At 38.8% G+C, this 19,696-nt stretch overlaps 1 protein-coding gene across 2 annotated transcripts in view; it reads left to right on the top strand.

Moving 5' to 3' along the window:
- rnf19a (ring finger protein 19A, RBR E3 ubiquitin protein ligase) overlaps positions 1-19,696 on the top strand; it is a 59,434-nt gene that overhangs the window by 35,739 nt on the left and 3,999 nt on the right. Inside the window, exons 2-9 of one of the 2 annotated variants that reach the window (XM_066691124.1) lie at positions 7,128-8,016; positions 14,363-14,571; positions 15,731-15,875; positions 16,466-16,628; positions 17,587-17,701; positions 18,566-18,727; positions 19,183-19,254; positions 19,403-19,616. In XM_066691124.1, coding sequence (XP_066547221.1) covers positions 7,379-8,016; positions 14,363-14,571; positions 15,731-15,875; positions 16,466-16,628; positions 17,587-17,701; positions 18,566-18,727; positions 19,183-19,254; positions 19,403-19,616 — 1,718 coding nt within the window. In that variant the 5' untranslated portion in view covers positions 7,128-7,378. The remainder of the gene's footprint in view (positions 1-7,127; positions 8,017-14,362; positions 14,572-15,730; positions 15,876-16,465; positions 16,629-17,586; positions 17,702-18,565; positions 18,728-19,182; positions 19,255-19,402; positions 19,617-19,696) is intronic. The other variant, XM_066691125.1, reaches the window with a different exon arrangement.

Genomic DNA, 19,696 nt, shown 5'->3' with positions numbered 1-19,696 from the left:
TTTGCATCTGCCAAATACCTGACCTTCACTGCTCCATAAACACCACACATCCAATATGAAAATGAAGGGTTTCCTGTTTCCTTACTGTGATGTAGCTCCTGAGGATGGTGGAAATAAAGACCCTCATGTTTCCAAACATATTTGAACGTAGTAGGGTTTGCTCTGGGAGGAGCATGTGGGAAAGTAAAGTACACTAGCTCTGTGTTCAGTGTTCTAATGAGTGTGCTGACAGGCAACACCTCTTTGGTCCAAGTAAAGACTTTCTTTTTTCTCAAATTAATTATAGGCTGTACATATGAAGTGCTTATACCATTTTAGCCCATTTTTCAATACCAAAATAAACTGGTACATTAAGGGATTCTGCTGTCCATCTTGTTTTCTACTAAAGGAATTGTGTGTTTAAACCTCTAGCCACAACTACACATCTGTTTTTGGAATATAATGAAAGACCACACTTACTTGACTTTGCATAATTGGTAGACAATTGGTCAGAAATAAACTTCAAAACACATCAATATTTTTAAACCTTGCAAACTGTACAACATGCTAATCTATTGGCATGACATACATTAACTATAGATAATTCCACAGCGGTTATCATTGACTATTCAAATGGTCAATTCAAAATGACCAATTCAAAATGAGGTGCAAAATAATGCAATGTGACAATTATTTGTAATAAGTTCTGAGCTTTATTTTAAAATACTTGGCTAACACAATTTTAACAACTTTGTTAAATAAACATTAATAAACATTAGGCTAAGTAAAAAAAAATACCATCCTATTAGGAGACACTAAAATGGCAGAATAACAGAAGCAATAAGCATGTTATGTCAAACTATCATGTTTTGCAAGCAAGTGTCATTTTTTTTCTCCCGATAGTCACCTTTTCTGTTAATTACAATTTCAGCTTAACTATAAAGGCTTTGACAATTATAAACTTGCTTAAGGGCTTCTCCCAAAAATTACAGCATAGTTGACGTGTGTGCATAAGAACTGAATGTTTTGCAATTACAGCTGTAATTTGACCAAGTGTTTTTTACCTTTTTTTTTTTTTTATTCAGTTTTTATTTTCATTCAATTTAGCAATGTGAGCTGCAATGCCAATGCCTTAACATTAGTGTCCTTGTGGTAATGTTTTCCGGTCATAATCGTGAAATACAAAATGTATTTAGATTATGTAAGTTAGCTAGCTAGATGGTCTCTATCTAAACAATGTACTTTTTCCATGTTTTCAAACCAAACAAATAGACAACTCATCTGTGCTAAATCAAATCGGAAACATTCATGTGCATTAGAATTTCAATGAATAAAAAATAAATAGCCTATAGGCAATAGCTGACTATGTATGTAGGTAGCTTAATTTGTTTTTTGCACTCCTCTTTCCTTTTTGGTCATTGCTAGTGTCACTGAATGGTGTTTAGCTTTTAGGTGGGTAAACATATTCCAGTTGTAGATTAATTGCACTGAACATATTTTAGATTTTTTCTGTGAGGAAGCCATTGTTCGTAAGTTCTAGTTTAGCCTTCACAGACAAGAAATAACGCATCCCACCCTCCAGTCAATCTTCATTACGGCTACATAGAAAACCAATCCTCAGTACAGGCTTTAAAATGCATACTTAATAAATGTTGGATTCACTTGTCAATAGGTGTCATGGTTAACGGATAGTCGAATGTTCGCTCTCACCTGTACAATCTAGCATTTTTACAAACATTTTACAGTTATGATAATTTCAGTATTCAAATAGTTGGCTTCTTTGGTCAGATGTACTTACGCTGTAATAACTCCCTGGTCCATTTTTCATCCAGATTAACCTAATCTTCAGAAATTTCTAAGGCACTGAAACACCAGGGAACAGGCTGTACTTTAACTACTTTACTCTCTGGCCTCACTGGGGAGAGAGACAGGAAAAAGCTAAGAGAGCCTCCACTTTGGTTATGGCAATTTAATTCCTCCTACAGACATTTCTGAAGCAGGTTGCTTGCTTTTCTAGGCCCTGGGAGACTTTTCTGTTGTGATGCGAGCCATTTTCAATCTAAATTATGACTACAGTGTTCTCTTGATTATACTAATCTCAAACACTGGAAATGCAGAGGGAATGGAATTTTCCTGGACCTTTTCCACAAAGATGCCAAAATTGGGGGAGAAAAATGTACCTTCTAAAATCCAAATAAAAGCCTTAGGAGTAATTTTGTAGTTCCCCCATTTTTTTAAATAATGCCCCGTTTCCACTGGCGGACGCGTCCGGACGGTGGACGGTTAACTTGCTGGTGCTAGACGTGTCCGTAAGCGTCCGTCCCGCCCACTGAGGACATGATTCGCTTTCAGAATTGGAGGTGTGTGTTTCACTTGAGACACAGGGAGGAGATGAGATTATATCTTCCGATACAATGTATCTGAAGTGCCATGTGCGATCACGAAGAAATTACAAGTTTATTAGCAGCATGGAGTGAAATCCACGTACAGAAACAATGACTGCTTACACTTAATATCCGAGTGCATTAAAAACTTGGATTTAACAGGACTGGTGCAGTGACTGACTAGTTAAAATAAACTGAAGGATAATAACCGGAGCGGTAGCAGCCGGTATTCTTAATATTGTATGAATAACTGGCCGGTGTTTCAGGCTGTGTTGTGTGAATGGTGTGCAGGACAATCCGCAGAGACAGTCAGTGTGAAGGCGAACACGATTTAATTAACGTGTCCATTTACAAGTTAAATTAATGAATAAATTAATACAGCAGATGTGGGGTTCCCTCTAAAACATTAAGGACTGGTTTAATAAATGCGTCCATAAACGCCATGACTGAGACGCGCACACTTTAGTTCAATTAAACCTGCTATATTGTATCTGGATGATTAATCGTTAAACGTGTGTATTTTGTTTTAACTGTAACTTGCCCTGGTTAAGGACGTCTGATAAGTAAATTATAAATAATACAGCAAAAAATATTGTTTGCACTTACAAATCTGTAGTAAGAGTAATAAGTTAAGGGAGTCATGCTGTGCCGTTTAAAATACATATATACTAGCACAAATGATGACGATAATAATAACAATACATATTTATTATTATTGTTGCACATGGAACATGGATATTCTTATGTGAACATGTTTGTCTGAATATGCTGTCTACACGTTTAGCTCTTCCTAATATCTCTTAACAGAAACGTGTATGTATCATGTATGTATCACAACAGCCTGGTTTTGCAATAAAAGCTCTGGGACGCGTCTGAGGGCGGACACGTCCTGCACGGCATTGGCACGACACGGACGCTTAAGCCAGTGGAACCAAGGCATAAGTGTGTGTGTGTGTGTGTGTGTATACAACACATAGACCTCTGTCTAAGGCACAGAGTTCCATACTGCTTTAGTGGGTGAGACATTTTTAAATTGATTTACTGGAGGATCATAAGAGCTTACCACCAGAATGTGTGAACATTTGCTCTATGAACCCGTTGCATGCAAATTGGGCAAAACACTTGCTACCCAAGGTCCATGGGTTGTAACGGTATGAGATTTTCACGGTATGAAATCGTCTCAGAAAATATCACGGTTTCACTGTATACGGTATTAAGCTATCATTATTATTATAATCATCAGCTACAATGACCCTTAAATTAATTAAAACAGATAGGGTTTTTTGTTTGAACATATGGTTTATTATAACAAACTTTTAACTTTTTTTTAATGAAAAATAAACATGGAATTATGAGTCTACCTTTTGAAAAAAAAAAGAGAGAAAAGCTGCACATCTCCCATTTGAACAAAATAAGGAATACGTTATTTCTCTTTAGATTAGACAAGAATAAATCAAACTGTCCTTCCTCGAACAGCATAAATGGGAGAGCAAAATGTGACCATTTTTTCCACTACTCTAAAGGGCATCATGTCTTTAGCAATGAAATAAGCTACAGCATGATTCAATTCTTTGGCTTGTTTGGATGTAGGATCTAACTTGATTCCTTTTGCAAGTGACTGTGTGACAGTTGGTTGAGCTGGATCAGGAAGCGTCTTTGCAGAGGTAGCTTGACCCTAAAGAATGAACAGAATTATAAACATGATATAAAAATAGCATGTATCTACATATAAGCACATAATGAACAGGGATGTAAATGGGAACTGAAATGTGGGATATAACTTGGATGGGGCAAAGTAATTCAAATGTGTATAATCAAAAACATGTCTAATCAATTGAATTCATAAAACCTTAACTTATTTTTATTCTTAATTTATTATTATTTAAGAATTATAAAATAATAGTCTTATGAAATGTATTTTATTTCCTCAAATTCTGGGTTTCTGATATAATTTGTCTGGATTCTATGATTTAATGCAAATATATTGAAAATGCAATCGGATTTGTTTGTCTGCACAACAGAGGTTTACTAAATTAAAACATGGACAAAAATCTATATATTCCTAATGTTTAAATAAACTTTATTATTGTTGTTATAACTTTAAGTAGGCTATATTCTATTGTACAATAGTAATATATTTCAGTCATTATTTCTTCATGATAAACCGAACTTTTATTTTGACAGGCTGTACTAAACACCTATGAGTTTCAGTCAGTGTATTTGACAATTCTTTTATGAAATGCTCATTGTTTTCTCTCAGAGCAACTCTGGATATGTTCATGTGTTCACGTCCTCATATAGTGGACACCATGAGCGTCACACGTACTTGAGTATGTACTAGACGAAAAGGCGCTGCTCATTCACACAGAGACACGCAGAACAAGCAGAATATAGATTTACAGTATATAGCAGTCTTTTTGCGCTGTATATTCATAGGCACGCACATATTGTGATTTGATTCATTGCACAACTATATTTTTGATTTATTCATCCATCTATATCTATCCATCTATCGTGCATTTTACGTGACATCTGCGTTATATTGTAAATTCCCTCTGCATCACGGAAATAATACACCCTTAAGTTATAAACGGAACATACCTTAATCTGCACGGAGGGATGGTGTTTGCGAATATGGGAGAACATGTTCGACGTATTTCCTCCTTTTTGCAGCCACTCTTAGTCCACATTTCTTGCAAACTGGATATCCATCTTCAAGGACAACCCCGTGTTCGTTTTTCGGATACCCAAAGTATTCCCATACTGCAGATTTTAACTTTTTTCAACGGAGGATAGAGATTAGAATTAGCAGCCTCTGTCTCTGACATTTTCTCCGCTGTACATGTATGGATGGAGTCTAAGCAGTCAAGTGGAAAGAAGTTGCATATGCGCAGCAGCGCAGGTGAGATCTGGTTTCATTTTTTTTTTTCCAAAACCGTGGATAAGCAAATGTTCACGATATGAACAGTATGTCAATATCACGATAAACTGCCATACCGGTATACTGTTACAACCCTACATGTAAGTTTTTATAGCGGTTAGTATTTTAAGTCTCTCGGTATAATTCAAATATTTGGTACTCGGAGGTGGTATATTTCAGTCTTCAAGGTAACCTCTAAACTATGCATTTCAATAGCTTAAACATGCATGAGAAGGACACGGGCTCCCTTTGTTTGTCTAATGGTACATTACCTCTCACTCCAGTGAGTTTATCAACCTTTTGTGCTGTACTTTCCTGTGTTAACAGATAAGAGATGTATTTGAAACTTTTGGAATCCCTGGTCCTTCAATAATGGGAATGGTTTTTGAATTTCATACAAGTAGTTGTATTCTGTAAATTTCAGATTTAGTGTAACAAACGTAGTTATTTTGGCAGTGTTTTTGTGTATTGATGTATTGCAAGACTTAACTAATCCAAAGATCAATTATAGTCAATCTTAAATCTCATTTAAAAACTATTTTTTATCATTAGTTAAGTCAGGTCTCCTTTACACTTCAATTCAACAAGGAATGGCTTAGTTTAATGCTTTTGGGACATGCAGTGCTGAATTAGTCAATTCAAGCCTTTTATCTTTCCTTCCTTTCCTATAAGATGTCATGAAACAGTTATTCACAAGCTCCAATTTGGCATTGCAATTTTAAACTCTGGATCTTAAGTGAATTCTCAGATTTCATTGCAAAATAGTTTACATTAAATCAAAAGTGAAACAAAAAGGCTTCAAAAGGAATTCTAAAAAATAAAAAAAACTCCAAGACTTTATGATTACAAATAAGTGTTTTATGGGTTATTTACATTTTCTCTGTTTAATCAACCTCTGCACCTAAGGTCTTCATTCAGCTAGGTTGTAAGACCTCGTATATTTCTTTACTGTATATTTCATATACACTTGTGTAAATTTGAATTTGTAAAATGTATTGTGCCTTGAATTGCACTGTATTGTTGCGCATATATATACATCTATAAGTTAATTTTTAGATACTAAGTATGATTGCTTCCACACAAGCCTTGGTCCTCATACAGATCTTGTTAGGTCGTAGAAGTGTACAATACTTTCTTTTGATCATCAGTCTTTGTCTACTAGCTGTATACTGGAGCAGTAAGGTTATATTGAATGTGTGTGGAAAGATAGCCAATGTTTCACCTTTAAAAGATTAAAATTTAAAAAATGTCAGGCTTTTCTTAAATTCTCAAACAACCTGAAGTAATTAGAATATAAACTCCACTTGTCAGACATAACTAAAAGTATGTGTGGTTTAAATACCAGTATGGTAGAAACGGAACTCAATGCAGTTTTACCATACTGACGAAGGAAAGTATAATACTCTCTCCTGAAGTGTCATGTTATAGTTGGAGGTCTGCATTTTCGAATATACCGGTTACAGTTACGGCTACTCTTGTGTTTTTTGTTTCATACATATAATGTTGATTGTCAGAAGTTGTTTTGGTTACAAAACTTTTCTCTTCAATTGTATGGGTATTAAAATAGCACCATCTTAAATAACATGGATTTTTAAATTGGGTTCTGAAAATTTTATTTATTAACTACCTGAAAAATGACTTATTCATTCAAATTTAAAGTTTACAATGACACCACCAATAAATATATGCCAATTAGTACTATTAAAACTGCAGTCCTTTGTTCAGTAATGTTCCCAACCTTCAAAGGTCAAAATAAACTCTTTGGTAAAGTTCTAAAATTGTCCGCATCATATATCATTGCCTTACTTTTGGAATTGTACTAACTTTCCCCTGTTTTCTTTCAGACACCTTTTCAGGATACTATACTCTCTCCCTGGAAACAGAGTGCACCTTGAAGTGGTGCACAAGATTGAATGAGGTGATCGGCCTGCAGGAGAAGCCAAAATGTCTTAAATCCTGCAATTTTGTACTGGAAACCCTGTCCCCCCATCCCCAACCCCCTTCCCTTACCCCCCTCTGTACCCCTCCCTCCCTCCCCGCTCACAGCCCCATAGATGTGACCCACACAGAGCAAAATTTGGCGCATTCTCAAGACATGAGTCTGCAGAAGCACCAGCAGATGGGCTCTGACCGAGACCTTCAATCTGCTGCCTCCTCCATCAGCCTGCCTTCAGTAAAAAAGGCGCCCAAGAAGCGCCGCATCTCCCTCGGCTCTTTCTTCCGGCGCCGGAAAGAGACCAAGCGCAAGTCACGCGAGCACAATGTAGGGGTGGACGGCATCGCCAGCATCGAGAGCATCCACTCGGAGATGTGCAACGACAAGAACTCAGCCTTTTCAGTGGCAGGAGTGGCCTCCACCTCCTCGGCTGCTGCCGCCGCCGCCGCCGCCTCCTCCTCCTCCTCCTCCTCTGCCTCCTCCTCTTCCTCCAAGACAGGCGGGGAGCTGTTGGAATGCCCGCTGTGCCTTCTGAGACACTCTCGGGACCGCTTCCCAGAGATCATGACCTGCCACCACCGCTCCTGCGCTGATTGCCTGCGCCAGTACCTGCGTATTGAGATCTCGGAGAGCCGCGTCAACATCAGCTGCCCTGAGTGCTCTGAGCGCTTCAACCCTCACGACATCCGCATGATCCTGGGCGACCGCGCGCTCATGGAGAAGTACGAGGAATTCATGCTGCGCCGCTGGCTAGTGGCTGATCCAGACTGCCGCTGGTGCCCTGCGCCTGACTGCGGGTGAGTGAAGCCTCTTTCACTCCGAGGGTCATTGGGGAAAAGATATATGGCAGAAAGTAAAATTTAAGATTTTATTGCCTATACGATTTTACATTCTCTACTTGGCAATTAAGATCAGAACTGGAGAAATGGGAGCGTCACTGTTAATGCCTTCATTGTCATTTATCCAGTTCATCTAAGAGGGCAATGACAGAGCAGTAAGACAGGTTTCCACAGTTATTATATAATACCCACCCAGGCTAACATGGGGAGGTTTCTCCCATCTGTCAATATTGCACTGTGCCTTTTCCACTGTTGACAATCCAATCGGGGAAACGCCAAGGACAGTTTACATTTGAATTGTTTGATGTCCCTGTCGTATTCAATAGTTGAATCAGCACAGCACAATACTGTTCCCTTGAAAATAGTTCCAAAATCCAAAATGTGAAAGACCGTGTAAATGTCTGTTGTAACTGAGGCTGGAATATTGTTGGGTTAGAACTAATTAATTCCTTGTTATTAAACATCCCAACCCTGCCCCATAGTTATCTTAATAAAAGGTAATGCTTAACTTACCAAGTTACATGTAATGGAGGGGACAAAACTAAATTGGATTATTCTGAGCTCTGACAACCGTTTAGCCCTGACCGTTAGTCCCACCTGTACAGTCTCACACCCTGCAATGTTCTTTCTAAATAGTGCCCTCCCATTGTTCTACCATATGTTCCATAGCAACAGCTCAGTGCAAGAGTGTCATATTCAGCTTGACACTTCTCTGTGTCAGTGGAGCTGTGTGCCCCCAGTGTGTGGCATGCTCTCCGTGAGTCTGCTGTGACTGCCAGGACTTGTATCACTCCTACACACAGCTCGCAGTCCAGGGAAAGCCCTGAAGTCTGACGAGACATCTGACTGGGGGAGTGAGTAATTTGGGGCTTTACTTAACAGGCATGTAAAAACCCCTGCTGATCTGACATAGAATTAATCCGGTTACTGAAAGGACTGCAGTTGACCAGTAGAGAGCAAGGATTTGTTTGGTCTCCTAATTGTCTATGAACATAAAAGCATATTCATGTTTTGATCTCTTATTAAAAGGAATAGCACTCAAATATCCTTTTTCATTTTCAATTTCTGATCTTATTGAGGACGGAAGAATTGAATAAATCTAAGTGTTTGAAGGGAATCATTTCTGACCCTAGCTTGTTCAAGGAAGGCAGTAAAAAAAAGGTAAATTAGGCATCAGTTCTGCAGAAATCTTTAATTGGATTGGATGTTTTGCAATTCTTCATTGCTGCAGTTTTATGATCTTAAAACATAAGGAAACTGTCACGAAGTGCTGTTATGTTTGTGTCAACTGCATGATTCTGGGATTTTGGCTGCTCTGGGACTGTGTGGTGATTCTAGACATGTGCCAAACCCCATATTAGACAGACAGGCTGCACAACATCACTGCATGTCAGTTTTGTGTGTAGAGACATTAAAGATTTTAGACATTGTGCTGTGCCAGACATCCCTGTTACATAAGCTCATTTAATTTATTTTCTAAAATCTGCAATTATTTCGATCTGCAGTTTAGAACATTCATTTGATATTCACCCAGCCTCACCACTGCACTCGCTGATGTGCTTCAACAGCGGGCACATTATCAGACTGATTGCCTGTTCTTTTGTAATTGCAATGGAAAGAGTATGTCTCCAGTGCCAGTTTGGGGGACTGATTGTTTCCTCCTGCAGTCATCCAGTGGACACTGGAGAGTTGCTGTGTGTAGTCAGTGGACAGTTCCCCTACCCTGGCTGCTCTTCTCTATTTCCAGTCCCAGAAGGGCCAGGCTGAGTTTTGTGTGGCCTCTATTATCCAGTGCTCATTACTGTACAGGATTAGCCAATGAGAAACATAAACATTTTGAAAAACATATGGCCCCAAATCCCTTGATTAATATTTTGTGGGGAGCGAAGGGGGGAGACCTAGCTCAATGTGACTTTTTTTTGTTTTTCCATGTGATTTCCCACAGTCTCAATCACATGCTGTGAGGATATGAATCTCACACAGTGGTGTTTAAAAAATTTTTTTTAAATAAAAAATTGTAATTAAGACCTGTAAGAGTAGAGACCAGAGGAATAATTTTAACCTTAGACTCTGATAATTCTCTGGGGTGAGCACATATTTGTGTTTTTGTCCATTTGATATTCAGTTTAAGTTTAGCATTTGGATTCAATTTAAATATCCTATCCTATGGTGTCAGCCTATAATAGTGTGATCACCTACCTAGTTATGGATGTGTGGACAGGGTTTGCAGTGGTTAACTTTGTTGAAATATGGAGGCTGCTCTGCATTCCTACATGGCTTTCTCCTCCCTTATCTTCTGTATTCTTAATTGGATACTAGTGAGCCTGGCGACCTCAGATGCACCAACAGGGACGTCTGCTTTTAGCGGTCTAATCTTGATCTTTTCTGGTCGCAGTCCAGTGGGTCTGCATTAACGTAATGTCTGTTACTCCCACTTCAGGTCTTTGAATTGTTGGGCTCAGAGGAGCTTCCAGGTGTTTATGACGCATCTCACACCATGTGCCGTCCATCGTTTCAAAGGTGGTGTATGTGTGATAAGCACAGAGAAACAAACAAAGCCCTGTTCTTCACAGCCTTCACTGATGCTCAGCTGCAGCAACTCTCTGAATAGGAAAACCAGAAGTGACGGTGTTGTGTGCCCCAGGCTTTTCACAGCAGCTCTTTTGTTCACAGCACAATATCAGGCTTGTACTGCACCCGTTTTATGTAGCCTAAAACTTTGAATGTGCTGTGCACAGCACCATTTAAAATGTGTACCATGAACATATGGGTATCTAAATGTGTGCATCCTAAATGACTGTGCAATAAGTATTTCCCTTCTGTCAAGACAGACGGGTGTGTGGGGTAAAGCTTTACTTTTTTTTTTCTCCAGTTTAATTTCTCATTTCAGCAAGAATTGGAAGGAGAACTTTGTTTTGCTAGAATTAAACTGTCAAATTCGCAAGACATCTGAGGAGAATTAATTTTCAAAAAGAATTAGTCCCGAGTTAAAACATTCTGAATCGGAGAAAGAAGGAATAATGTCCAGTTCTCTTGCAACAAAGTCTATATATGAAGGCAAGAGATGTAGAATCCTCTTTAATGTCTGGATTGTTTTTGCTTTTCCTCTCATATCAGTTTACCGTCATTGCCTTTAACAACTGAAAAATAACATGCTAGCTCATAACAGGAAAGCTCATGTTCAAAAGAGGTAAAGGATCTTGTGTAACCAGGTCTTGACCGGTTGCTACCGACAATAAGCCAAAAACTGCTTAGCCAGATTGCTGATTCAGACCTTCAGTGTGTCTCATCTCATCAGTATTCAGCTGGTGCACACTAGACAGACTATTGTCAGCTCTGTTAGTGAAGCCAGTAGACATCAAGGAACCTCAGCTTGTAGTTATTGTATAATTTAAGTGTTGGAACTCCGTGTCTATGCATGTTTCAATTACTTCTATAAATACTGTGCAATGAAAAGCTCTTAAACTTTATACACTTGTCTTAACTCAGAGGAAAGCAGAGATAATGGGGGGCCTGTTGGTATCCTGAGGTTTAGCAACCGGAATACATCAGTGAGTCTGTATTGCATTGTGACCTTTTGGTGCGATGCCTAGAAATTAAGATCTAAGCTTGGCAAATGTGGGGAGTATGATTAATAAGTGTAGATGCTCAGGGCATCATGATCTTTAACAAACTCATTGTAGATTGGATTTACAATTTGCCTGCTCATCTTGCATGCAGGTGTGCAAAAATACATTGACTGGCAAATATTGTATGAATATTGTTGTGCTTTTGACAGTTTTTCCTTTCCTATTTTAACTGGAGAGGAAGGTTTCAGTCTCATTGCTGAAGCTCCTTCTTGCCAGCTTTCACTGTTCTGAGGACTGGACTACATCCAATTAAAAAAAAAAATATTTGATTTTTTTTCTTAAACTTAAAAATAGAGATTACTATAACACTACTTTTATGTTTTAATATTTTCTTCAGTACTTAATAGAAGTCTTGGTATGAAGTTAAGACTTCTGTTTCTAATTCAAGATCTGGATATTCAATTTAGAAGTTTGGGAGCACAAGACAAACCACAGTATCCCAATCTGTATAATGAAGGAAAGAAGCTCAAAAGAGTTTTGTATTTTTTCAGCTTTCTCTTTTTTTGCCGTGGAATAAAGCAGCATTCTAAATGCACTACACCATGTGTGGGATACAAGAGATGTCGTGTGTGTGTGTGTGTAATGTATGAAATGTATGTATAATTTTTTGTTAAAGACTAGAGGAAATTTAGAAGTTCACCCCAATTGTTATTCCAACCCAGCTTCCTCTATAGGCGCCCTAGTGTTTTTCCTGGCTCAGTCCTTTATTCAGCATACCTGTAAATGGAAACTATTAGTTCATTGACTCGGGAGGGAACACATCTGCAGCACATTTTCCTCTGGAAACAATGGGGTTGGCTTAGCAGCTGCATGTCCTCTAGTCCTGGTGTTTGTTAGGTTTCATTCAGCTTCCTTTGTTAGCAGCGGCCGGGAATCAGTGGGAACAAAAGTCACCAAAAGTTTTGGCACAGCGTATTTATAGTCAGGAATTGTAGATTTTGTATATATGTATATGTTACAATATATCTAAAATACCTTTTAATTTTCTTTTAAGGAAAGTCTTGTAATTGCTGGTTTGATATTCAGAATATGAACCTAAATATATATACATTTGTACCCACTGTCTGAGTTAATGACCAGAAGCTTAAGGGTTTAATTTTTAACATAGTACTTTTGTATTTATGTTCAAGGATTATAAGTTTAGAATGTGAGAAACTGCAACACTTGTGAAATCTGATCAGATATGCTGCTGGGTTTGTACAGATTTTTTTTTTGGCAGCAGGGCAGAAGACTGAGTCAATGGCCAATACAAGTGGAAACACTGAATCATGCTCAATACAAGCTTAAGAGGTTATCATGGCTAGTGCTGTAAACTCAGGGTTCAAATCGTACTTTCCCTGGACTGCTGGAACCCACCCTTTACTGATGTATTAATTTGAGTAATTTATGTAAAGTACCTTCCTCAAGGATATATCAGCCGAGTTTGACAGTGACATGTATCGATAACCCTTTTGTAATAGGCAGGCACATGAGTCCCATCAACTGTTGCATGCTAAGCAAGCTAGTATCTTGGTGCCTTAACTGAAGTTCTCACATTTGAACTCCTTTGATGAATAGCATTAATTATAATGCCAGCCCACAGAATACTATGAAATGCAGATGTATACACAATTCCCAAATGCCCAAAATTTGTGATAGGAAGCTTTGTTCATTGTGATGTTTTATGAAAATGTCAAATATCAGAATGTAAAATTTTTTTGGTTGTTGTGGAGAAACGTTTTTTTGCTTTCAATTTTATTTAGATTTAAAATTAACTGTGCAAAACAGAATACATTTTACCAGCTTCAGTGTGGCTGGATGTCTGTCCTGTATCTGTGATTTGAAGGGGATCCAGCATCCTATAATGCAGCCCCACAGATATGGTAATGAGTTACTCAGTCATCCAAAACAATTTTCACTGCAATGTAGGCATAATTATGTCGCTTGCTGTATTTAACTCTTGGAGAAGGGGAAATTGGGCATAATTTGATTTTTAGTGTAACAAGTACTCGGTATATTTGTCAAGAGTGATAAAGCACTCCAGATACTTAGTTTGGACTGTGCAGACGTTTAAGGTATTACGTTTTTTTTTATTTTTTTTTTTAGAAGTGCATGTAGTTTATTTTCCTAGCAATTTTATCTTCTCCTTGCACAATCTTGTAAATGTGACATTCATGAACAGTATAAAAATGACTGAGTTTCTCACAAATGTCAGTTTTTGACCCTTTCATCACCTACAGTATCTTTTATATAGTGATGAATACAAATATTAGGCTACATGAGAATATGTATTAATTTTAAATAGTTTTTTGGAGATCTGTTTAATTTGACCAAAGTTTCGATGTTTGTAGAGCATTTTGAGCAGTTAGGTCTTTATTTTACTCACAAAATTAAATAAATGCATTTGAACATCATTGCTAGTGAAATATGGGCAGAATTTGAACGGATGAAATTTCGAAGTGAAGACTTGTTGTGATTTGTCCATTTGTTCAAATAAAACAATTCAGACTTTGCAGTATGTATATAGATGCCTCACGAATGATTGGTATAAGTTTCCCCTGCTTGACAAACCACTTCTGTTTTATAAAGTGTAGCTGATCTTGAAGGCATTAGTGAAATTGCACCATCACTTTAATATAAAATAGATGTCCTTGTTTTCTGTCCCCTAATCGGTTTGTTTTGCTTTGATCTTCCAGATATGCGGTCATTGCATTCGGCTGTGCCAGTTGCCCAAAGATCACCTGTGGGCGTGAAGGATGTGGGACCGAGTTCTGCTACCACTGTAAGCAGATCTGGCACCCCAATCAGACGTGTGATGCTGCCCGGCAGCAGAGGGCCCAGAGTCTGAGACTGAGAACTATCCGTTCCTCCTCCCTCAGCTACAGCCAGGAGTCCGGGGCTGCAGGTACACACAGTGCTGCAATGAACTGATGTCCCCCACAACTGCACTGGCCCTCCAGCAGTTTCTTTTCTGGGCTGCAACTTCTTAAGACAAAGTTCAGTGGAGCAGCCCTCTCCCTGCTCAGTTAATCCTGTATTTATCATTCTCACGTACACAAGCTCCTTTTTGAAGCCTGCACACGTCAACTCAAACAAATGTCCCATTTGTTAGTGCTTCCGGATTGACAAATATGCATTTTGTTGTGTAGTGGTTCAGCTTATTTACACACAACTAATAAAATCCCAAGTTTGAGTTGCACATAACTTCCTCAGTACTTACAATCAATGCACAGTGGGGAAAAACTAAAAAACACACATGGCCTATTAAAATTCAGAGCCAAATTATCTATACAGTTTCCAAAAATATAACAAGTGTTTTCAAGCCTTTTAACTCTGGGGAACATGGTTTTAAATGGGTGATTACAGCTTGGTACCAGCAGGCTTAGCACCACATGACTTGCTGCGTCAAGATAATTAGATAGGTAGCACACAACAGGGAATTTGTACTGTACCACTGCTATGAAATAATCCAGTGAAATTGCAGACTTGCAGACATAACTCATCCTCCATTTCATCACAAGATTGCTTGATTGTTTTTGTAACAATTCAAGGATAAATATGATAAATCTCCTGCTGATAGTATTTTTTTTCCAAGGAGTAAATGTTGAGTTTCTTCAATTTCAGTTTACAATTAAGGCCTTGTTTGTGTTTTGGAATGGGACTTCCAACATACAGAAAATATGGTAAATAAACTGCAAAACCAAAAGCCTTTAGGGAGTATATTCCTTTCTGAAAAGTAACTTGTGTATTCTACTCTGCTCGATATCACAGCAATTATATCTTCCTGGTAGTTGTATTATAATTGCATTGTACTCTTCTTGGTATTGTCAACACATTACTCTTAAGTGTTTTTTCCTGGAAAGGATGTTGGTCTTACAGGCTCAAGCTCGAATCCTAGTTACTCTGTGGTAAAAATGCAAACTATCTCCCTTTGGTTTAGCTTGTTATGCCATTTTGCAGAGGTTCTGATCAAAGATGCCTTTTTCCAAGTCTTTTGCCACCGATTGTGCCGACTTTAGCTGGTTAACAGACTGGTCTTTGTGACTGACTGATTTCCTCTGCAGCCGACGACATTAAGCCCTGTCCAAGATGTGCTGCTTACATTATCAAGATGAATGATGGGAGCTGCAATCACATGACATGTGCGGTGTGCGGCTGCGAGTTCTGCTGGCTCTGCATGAAGGAGATCTCTGACCTGCACTATTTAAGGTAAACCTGGAAACTGCCTATGTGCTTTCACAGGGTACATAGGCCTAGCACCAACATGTGCACCCCTCTCCCTTTGTCAAGTAGACCGGTTTGGTTTTATTGCTGCTACATCAGCAAATATATTTTGATTTTGTTGTTGATTTCAACAACAGTAAGCCTAATAACAGGATTCTATGCATAAAGGCTCATGCAACATGGGCAGAAGATTGAAGTTAATCTTGTAGGATCAGATTCATACCAACACAACCATTTTAATGGTTGATTATGTACCATTAAGGCACTTAAAGGCAGCAACTAACAATTTTAAAAATATTTAAATATATGATCCTTTCCGATTTGTAAAATCTAGCATTTGGTTTAAGTGATAGATGGCAGCCTAATGGGGGGGGGGGCACGTTCAATCCATTTGAAGGGTTTGAGGCAAAGCATTTAAAAATGAAATGGAGAACGCTAAGGAGTTAACTGTTAAAGGTGTTAAAGCGGTGAGACTTGCTTGCGTCATGGGGAAAGCACTAATATATGCTTCAGGGAATATCTCCTAGAGGTTTCTCTGGGATGTATTCACGTATAACCCTTCCTCTATCCCACAGCCCATCAGGATGCACATTTTGGGGCAAGAAGCCCTGGAGCCGCAAGAAGAAGATTTTGTGGCAGCTGGGCACTCTGGTTGGTGCTCCGGTGGGGATCGCGCTGATTGCTGGCATTGCAATTCCAGCTATGATCATTGGTATCCCCGTGTACGTGGGGAGAAAGGTAGGACATAAATGCCATCTCCCAAATGAGCCCCGCAAATATATTCTACTGTGTCCTGTCACTCACTGTTCAAAGAGATAAGAAATGTATTGTCATTAAAGGGTTGAAAGATTCAGAGTTCGTAAATACCTTAAACACAGATAATGTACATTAGAATAAACCTCTGCAAGGAGATTAAAAACCTTCACCCTTTTTATCTTTGTACCCAGAGATAAGGGTAAACTGAGGGTTTCAGTGATGGCAGAATGTTTCAAGGGCACTTCAAGATCTTGTGACCACTATTATTAAAATGCACACCAGGATAAGAAGTAAAGTTGACTGAGCTGCTGTATTTTTACATTCTCTAAGGTGTGTTGAGTGTACACAAGTTTTGAGCGCCGACAGTTAGAATGAATTGGCTAATACCCATCACAAAGCTTTTTGCCTTTTCTCTCAAGTCATCCATAAGGGAAGGGATTGATATTTTTACTTTTTCAAGTATGTTTAAAAAAATGTCAGAATATGCTTGTGGGGGGCTGAAAATTAAAGTCTTTAAACAGCAGTTTAATTGCCTAATAAAATAAAATGAATTATTTCCCCACTGAAAAGGCAGTGCTCAGCTGGATCACTGTTACTATATTGATTTTCAGCCCTATCATTTACAGCATACACATAATTACCTGAATTGTTATTATCTTGAAGTGCCATTTGAGCTGCCCCCCCACAGCTATACTGAGCAATTGTGATTAGTACCACTTTAGTACAGTCTTAAATTTTCTCCATTTTATTCGTGTTTATGCGCTTGCAGTTGATATGCACTGGTTTGGTAATCAGTTTATTATCCTTCTCTTACACTGTTGTGTAATCTGAGAACTTTCACCCAGTGATTTTTCAAAACTTAGCAGAACAATAATGGTGAAAATTATTCGCCTTGTTTGTGCCCTGCCTTTTCACTAAACATGACCTTTCGTCCATCCAGATTCACAATCGTTATGAAGGAAAGGATATCTCAAAGCACAAGAGGAACTTGGTGATTGCAGGTGGTGTGACATTGTCTGTAATAGTTTCTCCCGTGGTGGCAGCAGTAACTGTCGGTAAGCAGTTTTTGTAATATATATTTTTTGTTTTGTTTTGCAATGTACTCATTGTGTAAGCTTCCTTTTTTTTTTTTTTTATTACTTTCACATTACTTGAGTGACGGCCTGAATTGGATTGAATCGAGTGAGATTATCTTCTGACTATTATTACTATTATTATTATTTTTTTAAATTGAAATGTTTTTACCAAATCTAATTGTTCATTTAGGACCTGCACTGTTATGGGATCAGGGAATAAGAGCTCCTCAAATCTAATTTAATTCCATTTAGGTTTTGTACATTTCTTCATTCGTTTGTTTTATTGTCCCTTAATGGAGTGGCCAATTCAGGCCCTGGAATTTCCCCACACACCACAATAACTACTCTTAAGCCATATCAGACCTCCAGTCGTCATTGTAATGGTTTAAGACATATTTTCTAGATTGTTACCCTCAATGTTTATACGTCATCTTGGATAAAGGGGTTATCAATGTTACTAACGATAACATGGGTTTGCAAAGCTAGAGCATGCATCACATGGTGCTGGCAAAGACTGCTAGCTATGCTTAGACCTGGATGTTGTCTTTAGTTATGCCCCTCTGAGACATTGCTCCTAATGCATATGGGAATACTTTTAACGGTGTATTCATCCCTTTTTATAGATCCTTGAAAGGTGATGTGACATGACTGCTGCCTTAGCTAAATAGTTTCATTACTAGAGCTGTGATTAGGTCTCACCTTGAACAGCAGGGGTTAAACCATCATAAACCTACTTGAACAGTATTTTGAACTATGCAGTGGAATCTCTATCATGTCACAGAACATGTTTCTCCCTCTGTCAGAGAAGAGGCAGTGCTGATTATGTCTTGCTTGCTTTGGTAGGCATCGGAGTGCCCATAATGCTGGCCTATGTGTATGGGGTGGTACCCATCTCCCTGTGCCGCAGTGGAGGCTGTGGGGTGTCGGCAGGCAATGGAAAAGGAGTTCGCATCGAGTTTGACGACGAGAACGACATCAACGTTGGAAGCGGAACTGCTGCTACCGGTGAGGCTGAAACCACAACTGCTGCTCATCCCCTAGTCTGCAGTGGGGCTGTAGTAAGCTCCCAGCATGCACTGCCAGAAGTCTTATTCAAAAGGCACTCTATAACACAATATGTAGGGGAAAAAAAACTAAAGAGTTTAAGCAACAATTTTATAAACTTTTTTGTTAAATACCAGATTGTTGTCCCATGCGTAGTGTATTATTTCTACATTTGTTGTAGAGAAGATTCATGCGTAAACTTAAGGGCATGCTTGCAGTGTACTGCCAAGTTTCTAGATTTTACAGAGTTGGTTACAGTAAATGTAATTTAAAAGTGGTAATTATTCAAACTGAAAGTAACTTAACAAGCCCAAATTCTATGCATCTCAGTGTTTTGTTTGAAAAGGAAGCTGTTAGGTTGATGCTAGCCTTGTCATTTGGACTTTTTGTTTTACAATCTACATTCCACATTTTAGGGATGATTATACAAACTGCTCTGTATAGAGTCCAGGCAGAAGGAAGGCTCCGGGGATTTTTCACTCCTGAAGGTGTAGTGGAACAGTCATGTTACTTGCTCTTATTTTAATGAAGATCCTTGAAAGATCTTTTTAGATGTGGTTCAGGGATCAGCTAGTTAAGCTGGATGAATAACAGACACATCTGCTGTGGCTCTTACTGTCATGTTAACTCTTTCAGACACCACCTCGGTAGCAGAAACCCGCAACAACCCCAGTATTGGAGAGGGAAGTGTGGGGGGCATGACCGGGAGCCTGAGTGCTAGTGGCAGCCACATGGACAGGATTGGTGGCATCAGAGACAACCTAAGTGAGACGGCCAGCACCATGGCCTTGGCTGGAGCCAGCATCACGGGGAGTCTCTCTGGGAGTGCCATGGTCAACTGCTTCAACAGGTACAGCATGACATCGTTTTTTGGTTAAATATGTTGAGATAGATGCCTGCTCCATATCCACCAATTAATTGTAATTAAGA

Source organism: Amia ocellicauda, chromosome 18 (assembly GCF_036373705.1).
Source record: "Amia ocellicauda isolate fAmiCal2 chromosome 18, fAmiCal2.hap1, whole genome shotgun sequence".
NCBI lineage: Eukaryota > Metazoa > Chordata > Actinopteri > Amiiformes > Amiidae > Amia > Amia ocellicauda.
Note: the sequence above shows the minus strand (reverse complement) of the source record. Positions and strands in the feature narration are given on the sequence as shown.